Source organism: Medicago sativa, chromosome 3 (genome assembly GCF_051527215.1).
Source record: "Medicago sativa cultivar Bolivia chromosome 3, Bolivia_mono, whole genome shotgun sequence".
Taxonomy (NCBI): Eukaryota; Viridiplantae; Streptophyta; class Magnoliopsida; order Fabales; family Fabaceae; genus Medicago; species Medicago sativa.
Window position 1 is genome coordinate 47,596,968 of NC_140751.1, and position 25,899 is coordinate 47,622,866.

The 25,899-nt window shown below is 35.3% G+C and overlaps 1 protein-coding gene and 2 long non-coding RNA genes across 3 annotated transcripts; all 3 read left to right on the forward strand.

Annotated features, from left to right (window-relative positions):
- Positions 1–937: 937 nt before the first annotated feature.
- LOC146937825 (uncharacterized) lies at positions 938–1,889 on the forward strand. Its single transcript, XR_015031047.1, has 2 exons — positions 938–1,176; positions 1,639–1,889. It is a non-coding gene; the product is annotated as an uncharacterized LOC146937825 (long non-coding RNA).
- An 11,819-nt stretch (positions 1,890–13,708) lies between these two features.
- On the forward strand, positions 13,709–14,095 carry LOC146937826 (GAG/POL/ENV polyprotein). The gene has a single exon (XM_085749533.1). The coding sequence runs from the start codon at positions 13,709–13,711 to the stop codon at positions 14,093–14,095; it is 387 nt and encodes a 128-aa protein (XP_085605659.1).
- Positions 14,096–21,905: 7,810 nt separating this feature from the next.
- Positions 21,906–25,065, forward strand: LOC146937827 (uncharacterized). Its single transcript, XR_015031048.1, has 4 exons — positions 21,906–22,362; positions 23,335–23,482; positions 23,870–23,978; positions 24,801–25,065. It is a non-coding gene; the product is annotated as an uncharacterized LOC146937827 (long non-coding RNA).
- Positions 25,066–25,899: the final 834 nt, after the last annotated feature.

The following is a 25,899-nucleotide window of genomic DNA, read 5'->3' on the forward strand; positions in this document are numbered from 1 at the left end:
AACACATGACAATTATACAAAGTATAAGTCTTGTTTTCCTTGATCAAAGCCTTCTAATGCTCCAATTCTCTATATCGAGTTATTACATGAACTCGATCACCCTAAATCCGAGAAAGAAACCAAAAAATATAAATAAATCAAAATGTACACTAATAACATTGATAAATCATAAAGGAAATTACAACAAATCTTAACTAACTCATCTAACCTTTGCATCACAAATAATGAGCTTCATATGTTGATTTCTCATTACTACCAGTCACAATCCAAGAATCCGGCACTCCAAATCCTATTTTCCAAATGTCCAAATCATTTTTGAGATCTCTTAATGTAGTCGTAATCCCTTGATATTGAAAGTCCTATATCGAAATACAATAATACATCATTTAATTTTATTCTCTTTGTTCATTCTAATATCGAAAGAAGCTAATATATTTCTGTGTGATCAATTTTTGCATCATTAAATCAACTTGATCTTAAATGGACAAATTTCTGTATCATCAAATTTTTAGACCTCAATGATATGACCAAAACAAATTTACACCAATCAACTTTCGTACGGCTCAATGATATATAGGAAAGAATAAACCAAATTTGAAAATTGCTTCAGCTTTAGAATTACTCACAAAAACTAAAATAACCCACATGCATTAATTTTTTTTCAACCAGAAGTTCAAATAACAATTGTGTCAAAACCTTACCATGAGCTAAAATTCAATCATCATGACCTCTACTATTCTCCATATAACAAAGGAAGATTTGTAATACCCCACATGTAAAAATTCAGTATCAGTTATTCTATCCTTGGAATTTTTTAAGTAAAGGGCGAAATGGTAAGTTTTGCATAAGACTTTTTAAGACGAAATCACATTATTTCAATGGACTACGGGAAATGTATTTTTTTTTCTTCTGCTTCCTCTCTCTATACTTCAGATTTTTTATGTCCTCCCTCTCTTTAACCTCATGCCATCCTCTCCTTTTCACACCAATCCATAAAAAAATACCACTTTCTCTACCAAACCAACACATAAGGATGTTTTATGAACCTTAAAGCAATTGATAACTTATGGAGAGCTTGGTTTTTCTATTCTTTCCTCTCTATAAAAAGATTGAAGCTAGGGTTTGAGCAAAGAATGGAAGTTGGAGCTTGTGGCATCAATTAAAAGTGGTCTAAAGGTGAGTTTTCTCATAAACTTTGATTTTTTTAGAAGTTGTGTTGTTGGAAAAATGGAATGAACTTGGATTTGAAATTTAAGAATTATTAGGGAAAAGTGTTTTGAGTTATGAAATTAAGTTGCTATATATGTGATTTTGAAGCTAATTATACATGTTTGGGTGGATAGAAGTGATTATGCTCGAATTTTATAAGATTGGGTCAAAAATTCGTATGGCTATTGTGTGGTATTTTTCATCATAGTTTTGCTGCGTCATCCGAAACTGATTAATTATTGGATTTTCATATTCTACGCTTAATTCCCGTCGATTCGGATATAAATTTTGGATGTTTGGGATTAAGAATGAATTCAGAAAACGCATTTAAAGTTTGGAATTTATGCTGAAAAATGGCTTACGGGTTTGATGTGGATTTTTCCGGAATAAGCTACAATGTGAAATCAAATTGGTTATAAATGATTTCAGGTTGATTATGGATGCCCTTATGGTTGAACATGATTTCGGTTGGAATTGAAATGCGAAAGTGAGACGAGCCTAGGCCATTTCAAGTGGTTAAAGGTGGGTTCCTTTAGTTAGTAAACCCTCCTTTGGGTAGTGAGTTATACATTAGAATGGTAACAGGTGATTTTGAATCATTAGCATAATTATGATATTGCTAGACTTCCCATTATATTGTTCTAAACTTTCTTATGTTAATGTGTAATATTAATTTAGTCCGTATATAGTTTGGAAGATTGAATTTGCCCCATGTTTTGGTTACTAGTTTACTCTAAATCCTCTTTATACTACGAATATGTTTATGTTAGTGTAGATGTTGGAGAAAATTGTTAGTCAAGGCAAATAATGCATTTACTAATATAAATGATTGAGGAAAAATATTGGAACTTTAACATTTACCTTGATTATTAGAATTGGTTACATTTTCAAATTGATTATACAAGAAAGTTTATTATGCACAATCATAGCCAATGTTCGGCTGGAATGTGAAGTATTCATTTTTAGTCGATTATGTAACCAAGTATCTTTTTTTTAAAATCCTCCAACATGGATGGTAACATAAACATGTTCACATTGATATAGATTCATATTTTTTCAACTATGTGACAAAATATTATGCAATCCTTCAACTTAGGTGCCATTACATATTTATTACACATTGACATAAGGGATGCATTTAGAACGGATTAGCCTTGAAAATAAAAATTCCAGAAAAAAACATTCCAGAAAAATTCCAAAAAAAAATAAAAAACCCATAATCAAACACTATCAACAACAACATCATACTTGCTTATTTTTTCTTTTCAATTTCACGATTCTAAAAATCCAGGTTCTACAAGTGATTCATGAAATTTATAAAGGGCTTCTTTTAAACGAATCAATACAATTCGAGTCAATTCGAGTCGTACCGACCCATTTCTCTCCAATTCGGGTAAAGAAATATGATAATTAATTCGGGTTGAACCCACTTGAGTTGACATGGTGGTTTTAACTTGGGATTTGAGAATGTGCTCCTCCTTAAGGTCTCAGGTTCGATTATTCCCGATGCCAGTTTGAGTGGGATAATTTAGCTTTTTCAACAAAAAAAAATTAATAATTCGGGTTGTTGTTGTTGACGGTGTTTGATTATGGGTTTTTTTTCTCTCTTTTTCTGGTTTTGTTTATTTATTTATTTATGAATGTTGGTGAAGATGATGAAGAAGTTGAGGGAAGAAGACGAAGAAAAGGGAAAAAAGTTAGGTGTTGGTTGTACATCACAAGATAAAATAGACATGTGTAATCTAATGGTCATCTTTTAAAAAAAATAATACAGTTTGAATTAACATAATTAATAGGATCTATGGTGGACCACTCTTAAGGTTGGTCCACCATAAACATTTGAGGTTAAAGTTAACATGCATAGATTTATTTGATTAACGGAGATAAACATAAGGGACCAAAGTATTGATTTTACAAGTTATGTGACAAAAATGAAAGCAAGAAATTACTTAGAGGACCAAAAGACCAATTAAGCCTTGATTTTTTAAATGAAATTTTTATTTATGGTGATTGGTCTACAATTAGGATGAAGTCATAATTTGGTGATCTATATCTATATTTATATCTTTATCTATCTTTATCTTTATCTTTATCTTTATATTATACGAATGGCTTGCATGAAACATAAAGTACACATGTCACTTCACATTTTTAATACACCTCAACAAAAATGTTTGCACATGTGATCTATTTGGCAAGAAAATTTCCATGTAATCATGCATTAATAATACACAAATTTTATGTTAAATGGAAATTATATGATTGATATTGATTGATTACCTTATTATTAATCTGATTATCGTGTTTTTTTTTTGAAGGAGATTATCGTGTTTATTATGTATTGATCTTGCTTAATTACTTTACTATATTATATGGTCAAATACATTTATATCACATTTATTTTTGTGGTTATTTATCATGATCATCATTTGTTATTATTTTTCCTCAAAAAAAAAACAATCATTTGTTATTATTTATTTATTTATTGTTAGTCAAGTTATTTGATTTATTTTTGTTCATAGAGTATAAAGTAATAGAAATAAAACAATATAGATTGTATATTTTACATCTGCATCCAATTAAATCATTCTACATAAAGACCAGACATATAAATGTGGCACTGTAAAGTGATTTGATTGGATGCATCTACATCTATAGTATGAACACCGGTCTTGAACAAATGCTAAAGTATACAAATGGATGATTAGGCCAGACATATAAATGTGGCACTGTAAAGTGATTTGATTGGATGCATCTACATCTATAGTATAAACATAGGTCTTGAATAAATGCTAAAGTATACAAATGGATGATTAGAAAAAGTCAAAGCCAATGTAAATACAATAATAGGAAAATGAAATAATGTAACTAGTTTTGAATCAAATTAAAAAGTTAATTAATTGAATCATAGAAATTAAGTGTAACGCTCATACTAGACGTATCTAGAAAGTCTAGCATGTGTGTTAGTTTAATACTGGATACATTAAAATTTACAACAATAAAACTTTGAATGAATATTTTATATAACAACAAGCGTTCGTACTATGATAACACAACTCAACTTTTCTAAAATATAATAGATACATCCTTGAATAACCATAACATCCTGCTGCGGGTACGAACGATCACTTGCTGAAACATCCATCCGGCTACTAGCTTGCCATCCAACCTGTTTATCTGAAACAAATAAGGATTGGAATGAGACATAATGTCTCAGTGAGTTTCACCTAATCCTAGGCTATAGGTAACCTCAGGGGAAACCTACGGTCACCACGTGTCTACAATACAACCTGACGGTTGATTATACGTGTGTGGGGTAGCATACTTAGACGGTCGTGCATACTAGAGCCGCCATAAGATTCTCCTTACCTCGTTATAGGCTTCACTTCTTATACGTGTCATGGCGGTCAAGGGGAATCTAAAATCGCAATGCCAAGATACGCTCTACGTATCGAGGCTTTCATCTACTACTATCATGACACGACTCTAAACTGGAAGATTAGGGGTAACCTAAGATCGTCTTTGGTATAACCTTCTCTACTTGCTCTATTGAATAAATATGTTGTGTCTACCAACATATCATTCTTGATATCATACTAACTCTTGATGATCTACATCAATGCTCTTCTAGTTCTTGACGATCTACGTCAAGGCTCTATGACATAACATAAACATGTCTAATAATTATGCATAGTCAGATTCATTGATTATGTTAGCGTTGAACAAACAAACATTATCTGAGTTCATTTTACGAAGGGCCCCGGGGTGGAGTAAAACCGAGCACAATCCATTTTTTTAACCGAAGGAAACCTATCTAAGGTATAACCAACGACACTCCTGCAGTGGCGTGCGGGTTCCTTGCGGCTAACCCCGTTTCACCTAGTGGAAACCCCTTAAGTCCAACCTAGTGTGGATCACATGAGACACAACAACTACATCTTGCTTACTAAGTGACATGCGTGTCCCTTGCGGCTTGAACCGTTCCCATCATGATAACAAGAGACATGGCACTCTAATCTTAAAAAGTCTTGGTCTAATACATGCATGAAGACTAATTCTATAAATGCTATCTCTTTTACCTCGTATTCCTAAACGATCCATCTAGAGGTAAACTATATGCTTGCTTATCTTACACATGTGAAGAGATATCTAATCAATTCACATCTAGTCATGCTAGCATGATCAATCTAGTTCCCATGCGAAGAGATTACTCTACATCATTTCGTTTCTTAACAAGCATAAGACTCTTGTCTAGAATTCTATTCTTTACAAGTTATTCTAGTTATTGACAAGCTATGCCAAGGCTCTACTTTCATTCCCTTCCCGAATGATTAACTAGCTACCCGATTATTATCACAACATCTCTCGATTGCCATGCTTTGCCACCTATGTAAAATACTTGCTTCTTTCTCAAGAAAAACTTGCACAAATTTATCAAATAGGACCTTGGTTTGAGGGGTTTACTTTTATAGAAAGACGACTCGAAAAAACTGCAGCAGAACATGCCAACTACGCCTGAAGCGAGCAAACAGTGCACTTGCACACTGTCTACTCGCCTCACGAGTGACATACTCGCTGTGGCGAGTTGGTTGCTTGTTGTAGTGAGTTGGGGGCGAGCAACCCCTTTGTTCTGGTCGTCTATCTCACCTCGCGAGCTACTTGCTCGCTGTGGCGAGTAATGACAGTCCATCACCTGCAAAAATGTTATTTTTGACCCAAAAACCTCAAAACCAAGTGTCCCTAAGCATATTTGAACATATTTGATCATCGAATACTTGTAAAACACTCATATGGCAAGTATTAACATATTTATCAAGCATGACAAGAAAAGGGAAACTAATTCCAAACATAAAACCCTAGAATTCATTACTTTACCTACAAGTAAAATCACATGATTCCCAAGGATTGAAAACTATCTATAGAACTCACCTAAACAAAGTTCTTGTGACAGCTCCAAGTTTCTAGCTCAAGTAAACCATAACCCTAGCTCCTGAACACTTGCTTTCTTTGATCATAACATTCAATCTTGTTATTCTTTCTTGCAAACTAAGACACCTTGATCCTTGGTTGCTCATCTCTATTCCCATTCAAAGCTTCCTTCACCAAAACCCTAACTCTTGCTTTCAAGATGACCCCCAAAAATTTCCACTCAAATCCATAATTGTTCTTGCTTAACTCTCCAATCCCATGAAATATGCTTAACAAAAGCTCTAAATCAACCATTATAAGCCCTAGCTTCTTGTTCAAATCCAAACCCTAAACTTTGAATCTTTTCTTGAGAGGAGAAGTAGAGAAATCAAACAAAATTCAAGCTTCCTTAAGCTCAAGAGATCATGAGGGAACAAAGTCTAAAAGCTTACCATGAGAGGTAGAAGTTTTGGAAAGGATTGGTGGGAAGAGGAGAGGAAGAGGGCGTGGGAGATGAGAGGGAAAAAGGAGAAGGTCTTTGCCAACAACTTAGGAAAGAGAAAGGATAAGGAGTAAATGAGATATTTTTGCCCAAATCATATAAATATCCTTTTTCGTGCAATTACAATTATGCCCTTGACTCAAGCGTGTTTAAAACGACACTAATACTTTGTCCGTATTAAGCTGACATCTCATGATAAATATTTCCGTCAAACTTTCTTTCTGAAATATTAATCCTCTGGAACAATCAACTAGTAATATTTCGATAGTGACAGGCGGGATATTACAATCTACCCCCCTTAAAAAAATTTCTCCCTCTAAATTTAGAAATCATCTACCAATCATCATAACTAAAAACTGCCCCCTTTGGTTTTAGTTATACAATATCTGATCAAAACTAGTCCAAAGAGTTCGAAGTATATTTTCCTCATCAAAACATGTAACCCATCCCCTTTCTTAATCCACATAAAAAAGAATGTAGTCTCTTCAATCTTACTCTCTTCCTTAAAATCACAGAACTATCTTAGAACATCGTGTTTAAAACACACCTCTGTTACATGTGGACTGGTTGTCTCTATTCCATATCTTATCTGCTTAGCTTTAACCATTCATACAAGTAACCTTTCATTAACTAAAACACTCAGGATTTGCCTTTAAACTGAGATCCTACTAGAATCCAGGTTTGCCCTGCAGTGCTCACTTGCATTCAAAACAACTTATCATGGATACATAATCTTCCTTACCGCACCTTGCGACTTATACCTCTTACTTATTTTACTTATCTTGATAATTCTACAACTCACTTATCTCTTTCTAGAGTCTTAAGGAATCTTTCTATCTCTATACAATCTCCTTGCACCCGAATTCATGGGTAAGTCACATAACTTGACTTGAAGAAGCGAAATCATTTACACCGATTAGCCTGTCAACTTATTAACCAGTTTTGTGGTTCACATACTCTTGAAACTTTCTACTAAGTCCATTTGCACTTGCATTAAACACTCTTAATACAAATCCGTGCATCCCGTATAATATTGGTATCATATGGACATTGTTGTTTCCATAACGTTTGCATACTTTCAAGTGCCGCTTCTTGTTAAATGATAACGATACGTGTTCCAACATCTTGCTTTAAGAAATTTTCTAAACTTTGGTATACGGGTTCTTGGAATGAATAGATACATGACTGAAAAGAATTATCAATTCACGTTTTTAAAATAAACATCATTCTCAAGTTCCTGAATACCTATCTTAACTTTAAAAGTTATAAAATCATGGCTTGACATTATTCTAGAAAGTATCGTTATCACCTATCAAGTATGGCATACGAGGGTTTGAATCTCATTGCACAAATTTCAAGAGTTACATCTCCTTTCGTGATAACATGCTTGAACTTCGAAGGTGGATTCTTCCCTTCTTAACTGATATACATACCTCAGACACGCATTACTACATAACATAAACCATAGAAGATCCTTGACACACTTGACGTTAACTTGTTCCTCTTCTCCAGGGACACTAAACTTAAATCTTCAAAATATCTTACTTGGATATTGCTCAAGTGTTACTACCTTTTCAAATACCGGTCATCATACTTGATGCTTCGATCATTACTTTGAATCACAAGAGGAAACTTCTGAATCTTACATGTATTCAATATCACCAATTTAAGTAATCGGATTAATTCATATGTAGCGACTCTAGTCTTTCTCATCTTACCTAGGTAAAGATATATCCCTTATACTTTTACCTTAACCATCACTGACTGTATAAGCATCAATACTCACTTATCATATCGAGAACTCCTCGCTCGTCTCAAAATACTTTACTTGGGGGATAGACCTTACGTTCTTGCTGGTTGGGTTTACCTGCTGATGTATACATATCATACTTAAACTTGTTTCCGAGCAACTCGAATTTCTATAGAAGACTATTATTGCACTTGGACCAACCTTCCTTAAACTTCTAGCCTTGTATCTTCGCAGTCTCGCATACTATATTTTGCTTGATCATACCAATGCTTGCTCGTTGTTTTCTCTTTTAAAGAAAACTTCATAAATTAGCACATGGGTAATTGACGTCGATGATTTTCCACTATAAAAAAACTATACCGATCCTAGGCCCAGTCATTATTCTAAAATCAGAGAACGAGTCGATGACACATATGTGTCATCAAATCTTGGTTCTAGTGAGTTTAGCCCACTCAACTAGAGTCGTAACAACCGGAACCTACAAAACTTCATTTTTAATTTCGAAAAGAAATGCCAACTTCAATCACCCATATGTGTAACACCCTCTTTAATTATTTAACTATTTTTGATGAGTTTTAGAATATATTTATATATTCTTGTGATTTATATGATTTATGTGATTTTTGATGAGAGTTATATGATTTATATGAGATTTATGTGAATTATGTGATTATAGAGATTTTATGTGATGTGTGGTGAAGAATTGTGACTTATTTTATTATTTAATAAAATAAGATTTGAAAATAAAATAAATACTAAGTTGTGGGGCTGTTTTATAAATTTAGAGAGTTTAGTGGTTTAAGAGGAAATCGAAAAGAATAGAAGAGGTGTTATATAAGGTAAGGGTGGGACTATCTTTCACTAATATTAAATCTGTGAATCATTAGATTACATCTAACATGTTTTAGGATGAATTGTAAGGAATTAAGAATTAGGGTTAATGAGCGGTTTGATGATTAGATGATGAAAATTGGATGAATTGATGTGAGAATGATGTACAGACCCTAGATGATTCAAAAGGTGATTATTGGAAGTAGTTTTGAGGTTAGAACCATATGATTAGATGAAAAATTGAGAATTTCTGAAATCTGCCCGAGCCTGTTAAATCGTCGCTCGTCTCGCGAGCAAGAACGCTCGCCACCGTGAGCAAGTACCAGAAGGAGGTCCAGGAGCTATGTTTTGCTCGCCCTCGCGAGCAAGTGAGCTCGCCGCAGAGAGCAATCCCACTCGCCACAGCGAGCAAGTGATTTAGGAGAGTTCCAGTGAGCATGTTCTGCTTGCCGCAGCGAGCAATCCCACTTGCCACAGCGAGTAAGTAGTGCATTTTGCCCAATGTGTTTTCTTGCGATCTTTTCGCACGTGTAGCTTTAAGATGAACTTTGAGTGAGAAATGAAGGATGTCTAGATTATTAGAAGTTGTCCAGGAAGCCTAAGTTAAGATGACTAAGATTATTAATGATGTGAAGTTATATATGCACTATAAGTGTTATTTATGATGCTTATGTTGATGCGAAGCTTAAGATGCTATTGTTATCATTTGATACTGTTAAATTATGATACTGAAATGATGTGACTTTATAAGTGGTGCATATGTTGCTGTTGATCTTATTTAAGATGTAAATGTCGGTCTAAGTCAAAGAGTTGTAAGATGTTCATGAAGTTTCTAAGACGTAAGATGTTGAGTCCATGTATACTCATTTATAGATGAGGGCTTATGCCCTGGAGCTTTTGCTCAACGACGATGATGGCTTATGCCCTAGATTGGTACCACATGGATTTGCATTTTCATGATGATCAAAGATGGTTTAAGACGTTAAGAGTTGCATAGTCGAGTCTAGATGCATTGTCAAGTCAAGTTGTTAAGTTGTGATGTTTTAACGAATTACTTTGTGATGCCTTTTAGTATGATGATATGTGACATTGATTGTGACTGCTATATGATGATATATTGCTAAGATGAAATGATGATGTCTATGTATTTGATTATAATTGTTAAATTATAAGATGTTTATATTGTTAAATGTAATTTATGATTTATGAGCTTAATATTATTGTTTGAGAAATCTCACCCCTTCTGCTTGAAAATGCTGATCTTCGTATGGGTAACTTACAGGTAATGAAGATTAGCTGCGGTCATGGGTGTCTATCTCTCACTGTGTCCTTAGGTGCTCTGATACGTAACGGGATGGGAATTTTGACACTGTTTTATATTCCTTATGTATTGTTTTAAGAGATTTATAATGAAGTTGTTGGATTTGAGCTAATTATTATGTTTTAGACTATTTATGAGACTTTTATGATGAGGCCTTGGTGCCTAAGACTATTTTTAGACGTTGATAAATTCCGCTGCGAAATATTAAGTAATTTGTTGATTGAATTTGAAGGATAAATATTAATTTATTCCATTTGTGATTTTTAAGAAATGTGACATTCCGTTTTGTGATGAAAAACTCTGATAATTGTTATGAAATTTTTATGTTGGGAAAACGGGGTGTTACAATTGGTATCAGAGCAGGTCGGTCCATCCGGCCAAGTAGTTGAGTCGAGTAGTGTCGTTTATTAGTTGGAATACCATTATTATGTTATTCTGATTGTTGTGTTGTCCTGATTGTTGTTTGTTGTTTGTTGTTTAACCCTTAGTTTGAACTGGTTGGAGTACAACCATGTTCACATTAATTGTTTTAGTAAGTCGATGTATTTCTCTTCTACTGAACAGGAAAGTGGAATGGAGTTTTGTCTAGTAAGCAGCTGAAGCAGTTAGAACGTGATGGAATTTTGATGTTTTCATTGATGGCGTCTTTGTCTATTGGGAATCAAGCAATGATTGATAAGTTACAAGTGGTGTGTGATTTTCCTGAAGTTTTTCCTGATGAGATTCCCGATGTGCCGCCGGAGAGGGAAGTTGAATTTTCGATTGATCTTATTCCGGGAACGAAGCCTGTCTCTACGACACCTTACCATATGTCGGCGTCTGAGTTAGCTGAGTTGAAGAAACAGTTGGAGGATTTACTTGATAAGAAGTTTATAAGGCCAAGTGTTTCACCTTGGGGAGCGCCGGTATTTCTGGTTAAGAAGAAAGATGGTAATATGAGGTTATGCATTGATTATCGACACCTGAATAAAGTGACGATAAAGAATAGGTATCCACTTCCAAGGATTGATGACTTGATGGATCAGTTAGTGGGTGCACGTGTGTTTAGTAAGATTGACTTGAGGTCGGGTTATCACCAGATTAAAGTGAAAGATGAAGATATACAGAAGACGGCTTTTAGAACGTGTTATGGGCATTATGAATATAAAGTGATGCCTTTCGGTGTTAGTAATGCGCCTGGTGTGTTTATGGAGTATATGAATCGCATTTTTCATGCATTTTTGGATTGCTTCGTGGTTGTGTTCATCGACGATATCTTGATTTATTCTAAGACTGAAGAAGAACATGTTGAGCATTTGAAGATTGTGTTGCAAGTGCTGAAAGAGAAGAAGCTATATGCTAAGTTGTCTAAGTGTGAATTCTGGTTGAAAGAAGTAAGTTTTCTTGGCCATGTTATTTCTGGCAATGATAATGCAGTAGATCTGTCTAAAGTTGAAGCGGTATCACAATGGGAGACTCCTAAGTCGGTTACAGATATTAGAAGCTTTTTGGGTTTGGCAGGTTATTATAGAAGATTTATAGAAGGATTTTCTAAGTTAGCACTTCCGTTAACGCAGTTGACTTGTAAAGGTAAAACCTTTGTGTGGGATGTTCAATGTGAGAACAATTTTAATGAATTGAAGAAGCGGTTGACGACGGCTCCAATCTTGATTTTGCCGAAGTCAGATGAACCTTTTGTGGTGTACTGTGATGCGTCCAAGTTGGGCTTAGGTGGTGTGCTTATGCAAGATGGTAAGGTGGTTGCTTATGCATCAAGGCAGTTGAGAATTCATGAACGAAATTATCCTACTCATGATCTTGAATTGGCTGTAGTCGTATTTGTGCTTAAGATTTGGAGACATTACTTGTATGGTTCGAGATTCGAGGTGTTCAGTGATCACAAGAGCTTGAAGTATTTGTTTGATCAGAAGGAATTAAATATGAGACTGCGAAGGTGGCTTGAATTATTCAAAGATTATGACTTTGGTTTGAATTATCATCCGGGTAAAGCTAATGTTGTTGCAGATGCCTTAAGTAGGAAGACTTTGCATATGTCTACCATGATGGTGAAGGAGTTCGAATTACTTGAACAGTTTAGAGATTTGAGCTTAGTCTGTGAATTGTCACCTCAGAGTGTGAAGCTGGGAATGTTGAAGATTGATAGTGATTTCTTGAAGAGTATCAAAGAGGCGCAGAAAGTTGATGTTAAGTTTGTGGACTTGTTAGTTGCTGATAATCAAACTGAACATAGTGACTTTAAGGTCGATGACCAAGGTGTGTTGAGATTTCGAGGTAGGATTTGTATTCCAGGCAATGATGAGATGAAGAAGATGATTCTTGAAGAGAGTCATAGGAGTAGCTTGAGTATTCATTCGGGAGCTACGAAGATGTATCATGACCTAAAGAAGTTGTTTTGGTGGTTTGGACTGAAACATGATGTGGCACAATTTGTATATTCTTGTTTGATTTGTCAGAAGTCGAAGGTTGAGCATCAGAAACCTGCTGGATTGATGACACCGTTAGATGTACCAGAGTGGAAATGGGATAGCATATCCATGGATTTTGTGACGATTTTGCCGAATACACCTAAAGGGAATGACGCGATTTGGGTGATTGTCGATAGGTTGACGAAGTCAACACACTTCATTCCGATTAATATTAGTTTTCCTGTAGCTCAGTTAGCAGAGATTTATATTCGAGACTTTGTGAAGCTGCATGGTCTTCTTCGAGAATTGTGTTAGATAGAGATCCAAGGTTTACTTCTAGATTTTGGAAGAGTTTGCAAGAGGCTTTAGGTTCTAAGTTGAGGCTGAGTTCGGCTTATCATCCACAAACAGATGGTCAGTCGGAAAGAACAATTCAGTCGTTGGAAGATTTGTTGAGAGTTTGTGTACTTGAGCAAGGTGGAACTTGGGATAGTCATCTACCGTTGATAGAGTTCACGTATAATAATAGTTATCATTCTAGTATTGGAATGGAACCTTTCGAGGCTTTGTATGGTCGGAGATGCAGAACTCCGTTGTGTTGGTTTAAGACGGGAGAGAATGTGGTTTTAGGACCAGAGATTGTTCAACAAACTACTGAGAAGGTAAAGATGATTCGGGAAAAGATGAAAGCGTCGCAGAGTCGACAAAAGAGTTATCATGATAAGCGTAGAAAGGACCTTGAGTTTCAGGAAGGGGATCATGTGTTTCTAAGAGTTACTCCCATGACCGGTGTTGGTCGTGCATTAAAGTCAAAGAAGTTGACTCCGAGATTTATTGGACCGTATAAGATATCAGAAAGAGTTGGAACAGTGGCTTACCGAGTGGGTTTACCACTGCATCTTTCGAATTTGCATGATGTGTTTCATGTGTCGCAACTTCGGAAGTATGTTCCGGATCCATCTCATGTGATCCAAAGAGATGATGTACAAGTTAGAGATAACCTTACGGTTGAGACCTTACTAGTGAGGATCAAAGGTCGTGAAGTGAAGAAGTTGAGAGGCAAAGAGATACCTCTTGTGAAAGTTGTTTGGGATGGAGCGACTGGTGAAAGCATGACGTGGGAGCTTGAGAGTAAGATGCAGGAGTCTTATCCAAAGTTGTTTACTTGAGGTATATTTTCGAGGACGAAAATTCTTTAAGTGGGGGAGAGTTGTAACGCCCTATTTAATTATTTAATTATTTTTGATGAGTTTTAGAATATATTTATATATTCTTGTGATTTATATGATTTATATGGGATTTATGTCAATTATGTGATTATAGAGATTTTATGTGATGTGTGGTGAAGAATTATGACTTATTTTATTATTGAATAAAATAAGGTTTGAAAATAAAATAAATACTAAGTTGTGGGGTTGTTTTATAAATTTAGAGGGTTTAGTGGTTTAAGAGGAAATATAAAAGAATAGAAGAGGTGTTATAAATAGAGAAGTTAGGTTTATAGAAAGACATAACGTACGACCAGTTTTTGGTGAAAAAGGGAGAAAAGTCAAGAGAAGAGGAGAAATCTGGAGGCTGCCGATTTCATCTGTTATAAGGTAAGGGTGGGACTATCTTTCACTAATATTAAGTCTGTGAATCATTAGATTACATCTAACATGTTTTAGGATGCATTGTGAGGAATTAAGAATTAGGGTTAATGAGCGGTTTGATGATTAGATGATGAATATTGGATGAATTGATGTGAGAATGATGTACATACCCTAGATGATTCATAAGGTGATTATTGGAAGTAGTTTTGAGGTTAGAACCATGTGATTAGATGAAAAATTGAGAATTTTTGAAATCTGTTCGAGCCTGTTAAATCGTCACTTGCCTCGCGAGCAAGAACGCTCGCCATCGCGAGCAAGTACCAGAAGGAGGTCCAAGAGCTATGTTTTGCTCGCCCTCGCGAGCAAGTGAGCTCGCCGCAGCAAGCAAGTGAGTTAGGAGAGTTCCAGTGTGCATGTTCTGCTCGCCGCAGCGAGCAATCCCACTCGCCACAGCGAGCAAGTAGTGCATTCCGCCCAATGTGTTTTCTTGCGATCTTTTTGCGCGTGTAGCTTTAAGATGAACTTTGAGTGAGAAATGAAGGATGTCTAGATTATTAGAAGCTGTCCAGGAAGCCTAAGTTAAGATGACGAAGATTATTAATGATGTGATATTGTTATATATGCACTGTAAGTGTTATTTATGATGCTTATGTTGATGCGATGCTTAAGATGCTATTGTTATCATTTGCTACTGTTAAGTTATGATGCTGATATGATGTGACTTTATAAGTGCTGTATATGTTGTTGTTGATCTTATTTAAGATGTAAATGTCGGTCTAAGTCAAAGAGTTGTAAGATGTTCATGAAGTTTCTAAGACGTAAGATGTTGAGTTCATGCATACTCATTTAAAGATGAGGGCTTATGCCCCGGAGCTTTTGCTCAACGACGACGAGGGCTTATTCCCTAGGAGCTTTTTCTCAACGACGATGAGGGCTTATGCCCTAGGAGTATATTTTGCTCAACGACGATGAGGGCTTATGCCCTAGATTGGTACCACATGCATTTGCATTTTCATGATGATCAAAGATGGTTTAAGACGTTAAGAGTTGCATAGTCGAGTCTAGATGTATTGTCAAGTCAAGTTGTTAAGTTGTGATGTTTTAACGAATTACTTTGTGATGCCTTTTAGTATGATGATATGTGACGATGATTGTGACTGCTATATGATGATATATTGCTAAGATGAAATGATGATGTCCATGTATTTGATTATAATTGTTAAATTATAAGATGTTTATATTGTTAAATGTAGTTTATGATTTATGAGCTTAATATTATTGTTTGAGAAATCTCACCCCTTCTGCTTGAAAATGTTGCTCTTCGTATGGGTAACTTGCAGGTAATCAAGATTAGTTGTGGTCGAGGGTGACTATCTCTCACTGTGTCCTTAGGTGCTATGATACGTAACGGGATGGGAATTTTGACACTGTTTTCTATTCCTTACGTATTGTTTTAAGAGATTTATAATGAAGTTGTTGGATTTGAACTAATTATTATGTTTTAGACTATTTATGAGACTTTTATGATGATGCCTTGGTGCCTAAGACTATTTTTAGACGTTGATAAATTCCGCTGCGAAATATTAAGTAATTTGTTGATTATATTTGAAGGATAAATATTAATTTATTCCATTTGTGATTTTTAAGAAATGTGACATTCCGTTTTGTGATGAAAAACTCTGATAATTGTTATGAAAATTTATGTTGGGAAAACGGGGTGTTACAATTGGTATCAGAGCAGGTCGGTCCATCCGGCCAAGTAGTTGAGTCGAGTAGTGTCGTTTAGTAGTTGGAATACCATTATTATGTTATTATGATTGTTGTGTTGTCCTGATTGTTGTTTGTTGTTTAACCCTTAGTATGAACTGGTTGGAATACCATTATTACCCAACCATGTTCACATTAACCTAGGTAAAGATATATCCCTTATACTTTTACCTTAACCATCACTGACTGTATAAGCATCAATACTCACTTATCATATCGAGAACTCCTCGCTCGTCTCATAATACTTTACTTGGGGGATAGACCTTACGTTCTTGCTGGTTGGGTTTACCTGCTGATGTATACATATCATACTTAAACTTTTTTCCGAGCAACTCCAATTTCTATAGAAGACTCTTATTGCACTTGGACCAACCTTCCTTAAACATCTAGCCTTGTATCTTCGCAGTCTCACATACTATATTTTGCTTGATCATACCAATGATTGCTCGTTGTTTTCTCTTTTAAAGAAAACTCTATAAATTAGCACATGGGTAATTGACGTCGATGATTTTCCACTATAAAAAAAACTATACCGATCCTAGGCCTAGTCATTATTTTAAAATCACATAACGAGTCGATGACACATATGTGCCGTCAAATCTTGGTTCTAGTGAGTTTAGCCCGCTCAACGTGAGTCGTAACAACCGGTACCTACAAAACTTCATTTTTAATTTCGAAAAGAAATGCCAACTTCAATCACCCATATACGTGTATCTTTCTAAACTCAGGTAAGCTTTATGATTCAACATCATAACGAGCCTTAGTAAGTCAATCAAGCAAAACATAGGTTCGAGGGATACTCATAATTCCATAAAATCCAAGAACCTTGTGATTTCATATAACTCTGCACCACTTTACTTCTTACTTCATGCCTTCACATCTGTGAAGTCCATTCTAAATACCGGAACCTCTAAAATCTTATATTAAGCTCCTTCTTGAATCTGAACACATTAACTTCCGAAGTTACCTTAAACCGAATCGATATCGTTAATGATTGCCCATGCCTTTTTCCTTTGGAAACTTTAGGATGTGACATGCATTCATTACTTGATGTTATAAAAGGTTTTAATCTCATAAAAGATTGTTGTGAAGATAACTCCCCAATAGTTACTGTAGACGCGAGAGATGAACTGACAGTTTTCAAAAAACAGAAAGTTTCATCGCAGGTTCGCTATTGGCGAGTTTTCATGAAAATTCTTATTTCTCAAGTAATCTAATGCACATCAATCATTCCTAATATCTAAAATATTCTATAACATATGCATGGCAAACATCAACCTATTTCGATACAATCCTCAGCACGTCAGAAATTAATGCCTTAGTCCTGATAACATAAAACTTTCACTTAAATCCTTAACTTCTTTCACTACGAGTAGCTTACCTCATTTCGTTGCCGCTTAACACAACTTTACGAACACCAGAACCTTGTCCACTCTGAGTATACAACTCCATAACTTCAATCACATAACGCTATTCCTGAGAGCCTACTAACTCCATCAACATACATCGACTTCTCCCTACCTTGTAGCCTTGCGCTTACGTTCCATAATACAATTCCTTTCTATACAATAAACCCGTTCCAACAACAACTCTTACCAACTTTTTCACTTACGGGTACACGAAGTATCACTAACATCTTACCCGAGATTGTCGAAACGTTCCTTCTTAGCATTGTCTTACATTCCCGGAGGATTCACACTTCTACTACTTAGTTCACCGGCCACCCTTTGGCACGATAAAACTTCTGAGTTTACACCTTTCAGTGCATCTTCATCACATACCTCATTCCTCATGGGTCCTATTCAGCTCTCAGACATCCGTTCTAATCGTCGAATGCTAAATTGAGTTGATCAGACTCAACTAACAACAACAACTAGAACATTTACCCGAAACCCAATGGCCCCTCTACCTTAGTTGTAACTTAATGACCCAAGGCACGATCTGATTCGATCTGCTCTGATACCAAATGTAACACCCATACTAGACGTATCTAGAAAGTCTAGCATGTTTGTTAGTTTAGTACTGGATACATTAAAATTTACAACAATAAAACTTCGAATGAATATTTTATATAACAACAAGCGTTCATACTATGATAACACAACTCAGCTTTTCTAAAATATAATAGATACATCATGCTGAAACATCACTTGCTGCGGGTAAAATATAAATGATAACACATCCTGCTGCGGGTACGAACGATCACTTGCTGAAACATCCATCCGGCTACTAGCTTGCCTTCCAACCTGTTTATCTGAAACAAATAAGGATTGGGATGAGACATAATGTCTCAGTGAGTTTCACCTAATCCTAGGTTATAGGTAACCACAGGGGAAACCTACGGTCACCACGTGTCTACAATACAACCTGATAGTTGATTATATGTGTGTGGGGTAGCTTACTTAGACGGTCGTGCATACTAGAGCCGTCATAAGATTCTCCTTACCTCGTTATAGGCTTCACTTCTTATACGTTTCATGGCGGTCAAGGGGAATCTAAAACCTCAATGCCAAGATACGCTCTACGTATCGAGGCTTTCATCTACTACTATCATGACACGACTCTAAACTGTACGATTAGGGGTAACCTAAGATCGTCTTCAGTATAACCTTATCTACATGCTCTATTGCATAAATACGTTGTGTCTAACAACATATCATTCTTGCTATCATACTAACTCTTGACGATCTACATCAATGCTCTTCTAGTTCTTGACGATCTACGTCAGGGCTCTATGACATAACATAAACATGTCTAATAATTATGCATAGTCAGATTCATTGATTATGTTAGCGTTGAACAAACAAACATTATCTGAGTTCATTTTACGGAGAGCCCCGGGGTGGAGTAAAACCGAGCACAATCCCTTTTTTAACCAAAGGAAACCTATCTAAGGTATAACCAACGACACTCCTGCAGTGGCGTGCAGGTTCCTTGAGGCTAACCCCGTTTCACCTAGTGGAAACCCCTTGAGTCCAACCTAGTGTGGATCAAAAGAGACATGACAACTACATCTTGCTTACTAAGTGACATGCGGGTCATTTGCGGCTTGAACCGTTCCCATCATGAGAACCCCTTGTATCCCCCTGACGTGGATAACAAGAGACATGACACTCTAATCTTAAAAAGTCTTGGTGTAATACATGCATGAAGACTAATTCTATACATGCTATTTCTTTTAGCTCGGATTCCTAAACGATCCATCTAGAGGTAAACTATATGCTCGATTATCTTACATATGTGAAAAGATATCTAATCAATTCACATCTAGTCATGCTAGCATGATCAATCTAGTTCCCATGCGAAGAGATTACTCTACATCATTTCGCTTCTTAATAAGCATAAGACTCTTGTCTAGCATTCTATTCTTTACAAGCTATTCTAGTTCTTGACAACCTATGTCAAGGCTCTACTTTCATTCCCTTCCCGAATGATTAACTAGCTACCCGATTATTATCGCAACATCTCTCGATTGCCATGCTTTGACAACTATGTAAAATACTTGCTTAATCTTTCTCAAGAAAACCTTGCACAAGTTTATCAATTAGGACCTTGGTTTGAGGGTTTACTTTTATAAAAAGACTACTCGAAGAAAACTGCACCGGAAGATGCCAACTACTCCTGAAGCGAGCAAATAGTGCACTTGCACACTGTCTACTCGCTTCGCGAGTGACTTACTCACTGTGGCGAATTGGGGGCGAGCAACCCCCTTGTTCTGGTGGTCTAGCTCGTCTAGCGAGCTACTTGCTCGTTGTGGCGAGTAATGACAGTCCATCACCTGCAAAAATGGTATTTTTGACCTAAAAACCTCAAAACCAAGTGTCCCTAAGCATATTTGATCATTGAATACTTGTAAAACACTCATATGGAAAGTATTAACATATTTAGCAAGCATGACAAGAAAAGGGCAACTAATTCCAAACATAAAACCCTAGAATTCATTACTTTACCTACAAGTCAAATCACATAATTCCCAAGGATGGAAAACTATCTATAGAACTCACCTAAACAAAGTTCTTGTGACAGCTCCAAGTTTCTTGCTCAAGTAAACCATAACCCTAGCTCTTGAACACTTGCTTTCTTCGATCATAACATTCAATCTTGTTATTCTTTCTTCACTACTACAATTTTGACTTTTAATAGCACAACTGTAATAGCGTTTTCTAAAAAATGCTATAAAAAATGCAACACAAAGATGTATTATAGCGTTTTTAGTTTGGCGCTATTAGAAACTACTACTAAAGAGGTTTCGATAGCACTTTTTGGGGAGCGCTATTTTTTTGAACCCCTTAGATAGCGTTTTTGGAAAACGCTATTAATCAAGTACCCCTTAGTTAGCGCTTTCACAAAAAACCCATAGCAGACCATCATGAAATAATAATAATAAAAAAAAAATATGTTTTCTTTTTCTCCACTAAATTCATAAAAACCCACTCACTCAAGAAAAACAAAAACACTTCCATGGAACCCATAGCTCTTCATCATCTCCCCCTTTGCTCCATCGAACCCAATAATTCATGTCTCACCAAACTACGTCCAACCAACTCGCCACCATACTTCTCTGATTTGTCACAACAACTCTGAGGCCCATCAAGCTAGGAGCTCTCGATGAGATCCTCTCTTTCGTCACTAGCTTCGAATGCACTGAAAAGAGGAACCTATCGATCTCGTCCTCGATCAGCTCGAACACGTAATATCACTCTATCTCTCTCTATATATATACATCAGGTTTTCGATTCAATTTAATGATGCAGTTTTTTTTATTTTGCAAAATTGTAGTGAAATCTAAAATAATAGACATGGATTCTTAGCTTTTCGATTTAAATTCATGATGTTGAAACTTTTTAACTTTGTATTTTCGTGAAATTGCAATGAAAGAGTTGGGTTGGGTTAGTTAATTATTGTTCTGTTTGTAGGGTTTTTTTCAAAGGGGATTTGGGGTTTTATTCTTTGTTTAGGGTTTTTGTATTATGTTGTTGAATCATGAAATGGATTGACACGAAGGGGACCATTTTTATACAAAAAGGTTGGGTTTGTATTGATTTGGGATTTGGGAAAAGGATGCTAAAAGTGCATGGTATTCATCAGACAGGGGGCAAATAAACGATTGAGTTCATCATGCATTAGTGAATTTTTTTTTAACATAGAACAAATTGGTGTCAATAATTATAGTCTATGAAGCACGGACACCTCTTGGAGTAGCCGTGTCGCGGTCCGACACGCGTCGGTGTTTGACACTCCTGTGACACTCGTACGACACGCGTCGGACAACTAAAATCGGTGTCCTAAATAAAATTGTTTTTTCTTTAATCCAGACGTTTAATCACAAAAATATTGCATTGCTGAAGCCTTTATTAAATTTATGAGCATTCATGAGTTTTTTGTTTCCAGGACCTTCTAGTATCGTTCATGAATCATGAGTTTTCTTCTTGAGCAATAATGAGCAGATGAAGTGTCGATCTTAGGTTGCAATACTCCTGTAGATTTTGTTAATTTCCAGGTATATGGTCCTTTGGTATATCTATTTGTGTTATAAACTTATATAACTGTTTGTGAGTGGTTAAACACCACTTTGAAAGTAGAATTATTGATTTCAGTTATCATCTATCTACATTATAGATCTTGCTACTTGATATATTGTAATTTATAGATCGTTTAGTTTCTATTTTTTTGTCACATTTTTGTTAGTACCCAAGTTTAGTGATGTTGACCCCTTCAAAGTAGAACTATTGATTTCAGATGGTACTTACATGTTCAAGTGTTTTACCTCGAAACTATGTCAATTGAATTTGCTCTTATTGAATTTGCTGAAACTACTTTCTTGTTGAATTTTCTTTTGCATTTTCATAATAAGTTTTTAAATGTAATGACTTCTCTTTCTTTATTGAACAATACAAGCAAGAAACAACACACCTTGATTATTTTTACAATTACAACCCATAATACAGTGCTGCGAGAATTTGACATGAACATTGTTTATGGGCCACATACGGGGATGATGAGAATGGAACGTTGGGAGTGTGCTATGAAGCTTCGTTCAAAATCTCAGCAGGAAATTGAAAGCCTTTTGAAAAGTGGTAAAGTCAAAAAAACATCTTTATTGGATACTCACGTTTAGAATGCTTGTGTTTATTATTCCTTAAAACAAATTGTAATCTCTTGTTGTAGCTTCTGGTATGACTTGTTTGTTTAGCTTATGGCATGATCCTTGTATATAATACATAGTATGGACAACTAATTATATAAATTATAGATGAATGTGATCATGTAATTTATTAAAGTAATATATGGCAGAAAGAAACAAGTCATTGCTTTTCTTAAATATTACAGATGCCTATCCAATTTTCATTCTATGTTGCTAAGTATGTAAACAAGCACCTAATGCTATATTATTATTAACATATATATCATCTATCCTTAGTTGTTAAGAAAGTTCACCACATCATTTCACCTCCTTCAATTTCACTTGATATGATTTGTTTTAATGGAATTTAGTTTAGTGTTTTGTCCACTATGTTTGACTTCACGGTAAGTTTGACGAAACCATGGTGACATCGTTATTTTATTGAAATTTCAAAGTTTATCTTTTGTCAAAATCATCACTATAATATTAAATAAGTTGCCTTAGATTGTCAAAGAAAAACACTTGTTAATTTTTTCTCTCTAGTTGTTGCTTTCTTATTTTGTATGTAAAGAAATATTCGTGTGGACCTTATGTAGGTAAGTATAGTTGCTTGTTTGGTTGTCTTGTTGTCACATATTCTTATATATTATGCATTATACAAAGGAAGAGAACAAATGAAAAGTAGATTATTTTCTTTGTAATTTTGGTCGCTACAATTATTTTTAATATAACTTCTTATTAAATTTAATATTATTTAATTAGTTGACCAAAAAAATGTGCCCCACTAATATTGAAAGTCCAGATCCGTCCCTGGTTGTAATTATGCATTATACAAAGGAAGAGAACAAGTGCAAGTGCCTTTGCATAACTAGCACACCATATCATCATGAGCCTACTTTTTTGATGTGTTATTTTTTGTGTGCAGAGAACAAATAGATTAATTCCTCAAACTTCGTAATTTAACTTCGTAGCCACACATGCACGTGAAGAAGTTTGACGAAGGTTGTGTAGTGTGTCAACAGCCGCCAAGTGAACCTCATCCTAGTTGGCAAATCTACTATCACGAACAAACTGTATGATATTGATTCAAGTTCTCCTTGTTAAATCCGAACACAAGTGTATTGTTAGGAGACTGGTCTTCTGCATAATATTGTTCCAATTTTCATGGAAAAATCTTAATATAACTTTGAGGAGCTTAAATGCTATATTTGTGAGCTTTGTTTTTATTTCCGATAAGTGCAATGCTTGAATTATTTCTAATAAGTTTAGTAACACTGAAATGTGGCACTGGATACCGGTTTTCAGGAATGCAATTCATTTGTGTGCTTTCATGTTTGTTACCATTGATTGATACTCAAGCTTATATATTTTTCCATTTGCATTCTTCTTTTTGTCCCAGATTTGAGTGTATGTTACTTGTGGTTATAGGGGAATAATGTGTATTGTTTCATCATTTGCAGAGCATCAAATTGGTCACAAAAAAGATCACCTTGAATTGGTTCACTGGTTGATGTTCGACTTATCCCACCCTACCACTCAATCGCGCTTTTGGTGAATGTATTTTTAAAGGTATACATTCTTAATTCTCTTTCGAACCGAATCATAATTCGTTTTCGTATTGGTACATGATAATTCACACATGAATTTCACTGAAAAGTGAGTACCGGAGAACCATACAATCATTAACAAACAATGTAAAAATTTAGACTAATTTATCTGGCCCAACAATTTAATGTACTACACTTGGTAGTGGACAGGTGTGTTAGAGGCAGAATGTGTTGTCTGTATTTATAGAATTACTTACCTAACAATGTTAGATAACCTTCCGATGTGGGACTTGCTATTTTTCTATGTTAGATAAAACACATGTGCTAGCTGCCTATATTACTATAAAACATCACCTGTCCAAATTTTTTGAAATTTAAGAACTGCGTACCCAAACCCGTACCACGTACCCAAACGAATTGCAAACTGTGTGACTATGGATAGGATCACCTCTAGGCCTAATGGCCTTATGTCTCTTTGATTTTCTATACTTGTTCCTTGTTCCTTCATGGCCAACTATATTAGTGAATTTCTTTTTTCTTTTTCATCATTTTCGTTTTTAATGTAATTTGAAATAGTTATGTCTGGATGTTAAAAATTAAGTTGATTTCACAAGATTAGGCTGTTGGAATTTTTGTATTGGAACTGGATAGTTTGACAGGTTAATAGACAAACAGTGAATTACATAATGTCTGGATGTATTGTATTGTATTGTTTGTCAACTGAGATTCTTTTGATTTTAAGTGGATTCTATATGCACTTTAGAATCCTTTGAGTTATTTTAAATTGTTGGCTATGCTGGAAATTGAATGATACTTGATTAATTTTTCATTCCATACGACACAGGAGAATATGCTCGAGGTAGATCTATTGAGTAATTTGGATCGCTTGTCACGAGTCCTCTCAATGTTTGGTGTTTTTTTTTGTGGTTGTGGCTGCTTTTATTTCATATATATGTATTGTGCACGAACTTTCATTTTTATGTAAGTGTACATTAGATGTCATTTAGGATTGATTAATATTTATGACATTTGTAAATAAGTTTCTGATCAACAAATTACTAGTGTTTATTTCTATCAATGGATTAATGGATTACTAGTGTTTCTAATCATTATCTTGTTGTATTGTCTGATCAACATTTTATTATAATGCTTTTGGCAGTAGATTTCATTTAAAAAAATAAAATAAAAATAGGGACTTTTATTAGCGCTTTATGTAAAACGCTAAGAAACATCAGTTAAAAATAGCACAAAAATAAAGCTATATTAGCGCTTTTCTGAAAGCGCTAAGAAACATCAGTTAAAAATAGCACCTAAAATGAGGCTTTATTAGCGCTTTTCAGAAAGCGCTATTGAAACGTTGCTATTTAATAGCGTTTGGAAAGCGCTATTATAGGCTCCTGGCCTTTTATAGCGGGGGCTTTCTTAGCGCTTGAGAAGCGCTATTAAGAGCCAAAATAAGTGCTATTAAAGGGGGTATTTTGTAGTAGTGCTTGCAAACTAAGACACCTTGATCCTTGGTTGCTCATCTCTATTCCAATTCAAAGCTTCCTTCACCAAAACCCTAATTCTTGCTTTCAAGATGACCCCCAAAAATTTCCACTCAAATCCATAGTTGTTCTTGCTTAACTCTCCAATACCATGAAATATGCTCAACAAAAGCTCTAAATCAACTATCATAAGCCCTAGCTACTTGTTCAAATCGAAACCCTAAACTTTGAATCTTTTCTTGAGAGGAGAAGTAGAGAAATCAATCAAAATCCAAGTTTCCTTAAGCTCAAGAGATCATGAGGGAACAAAGTCTAAAAGCTTACCATGAGAGGTAGAAGTTTTGGAAAGGATTGGTGGAGAGAGGAGAGGAAGAGGGCGTGGGAGATGAGAGGGAAAGAGGAGAAAGTCTTTGCCAACAACTTAAGAAAGAGAAAGGATAAGGAGTAAATGAGACA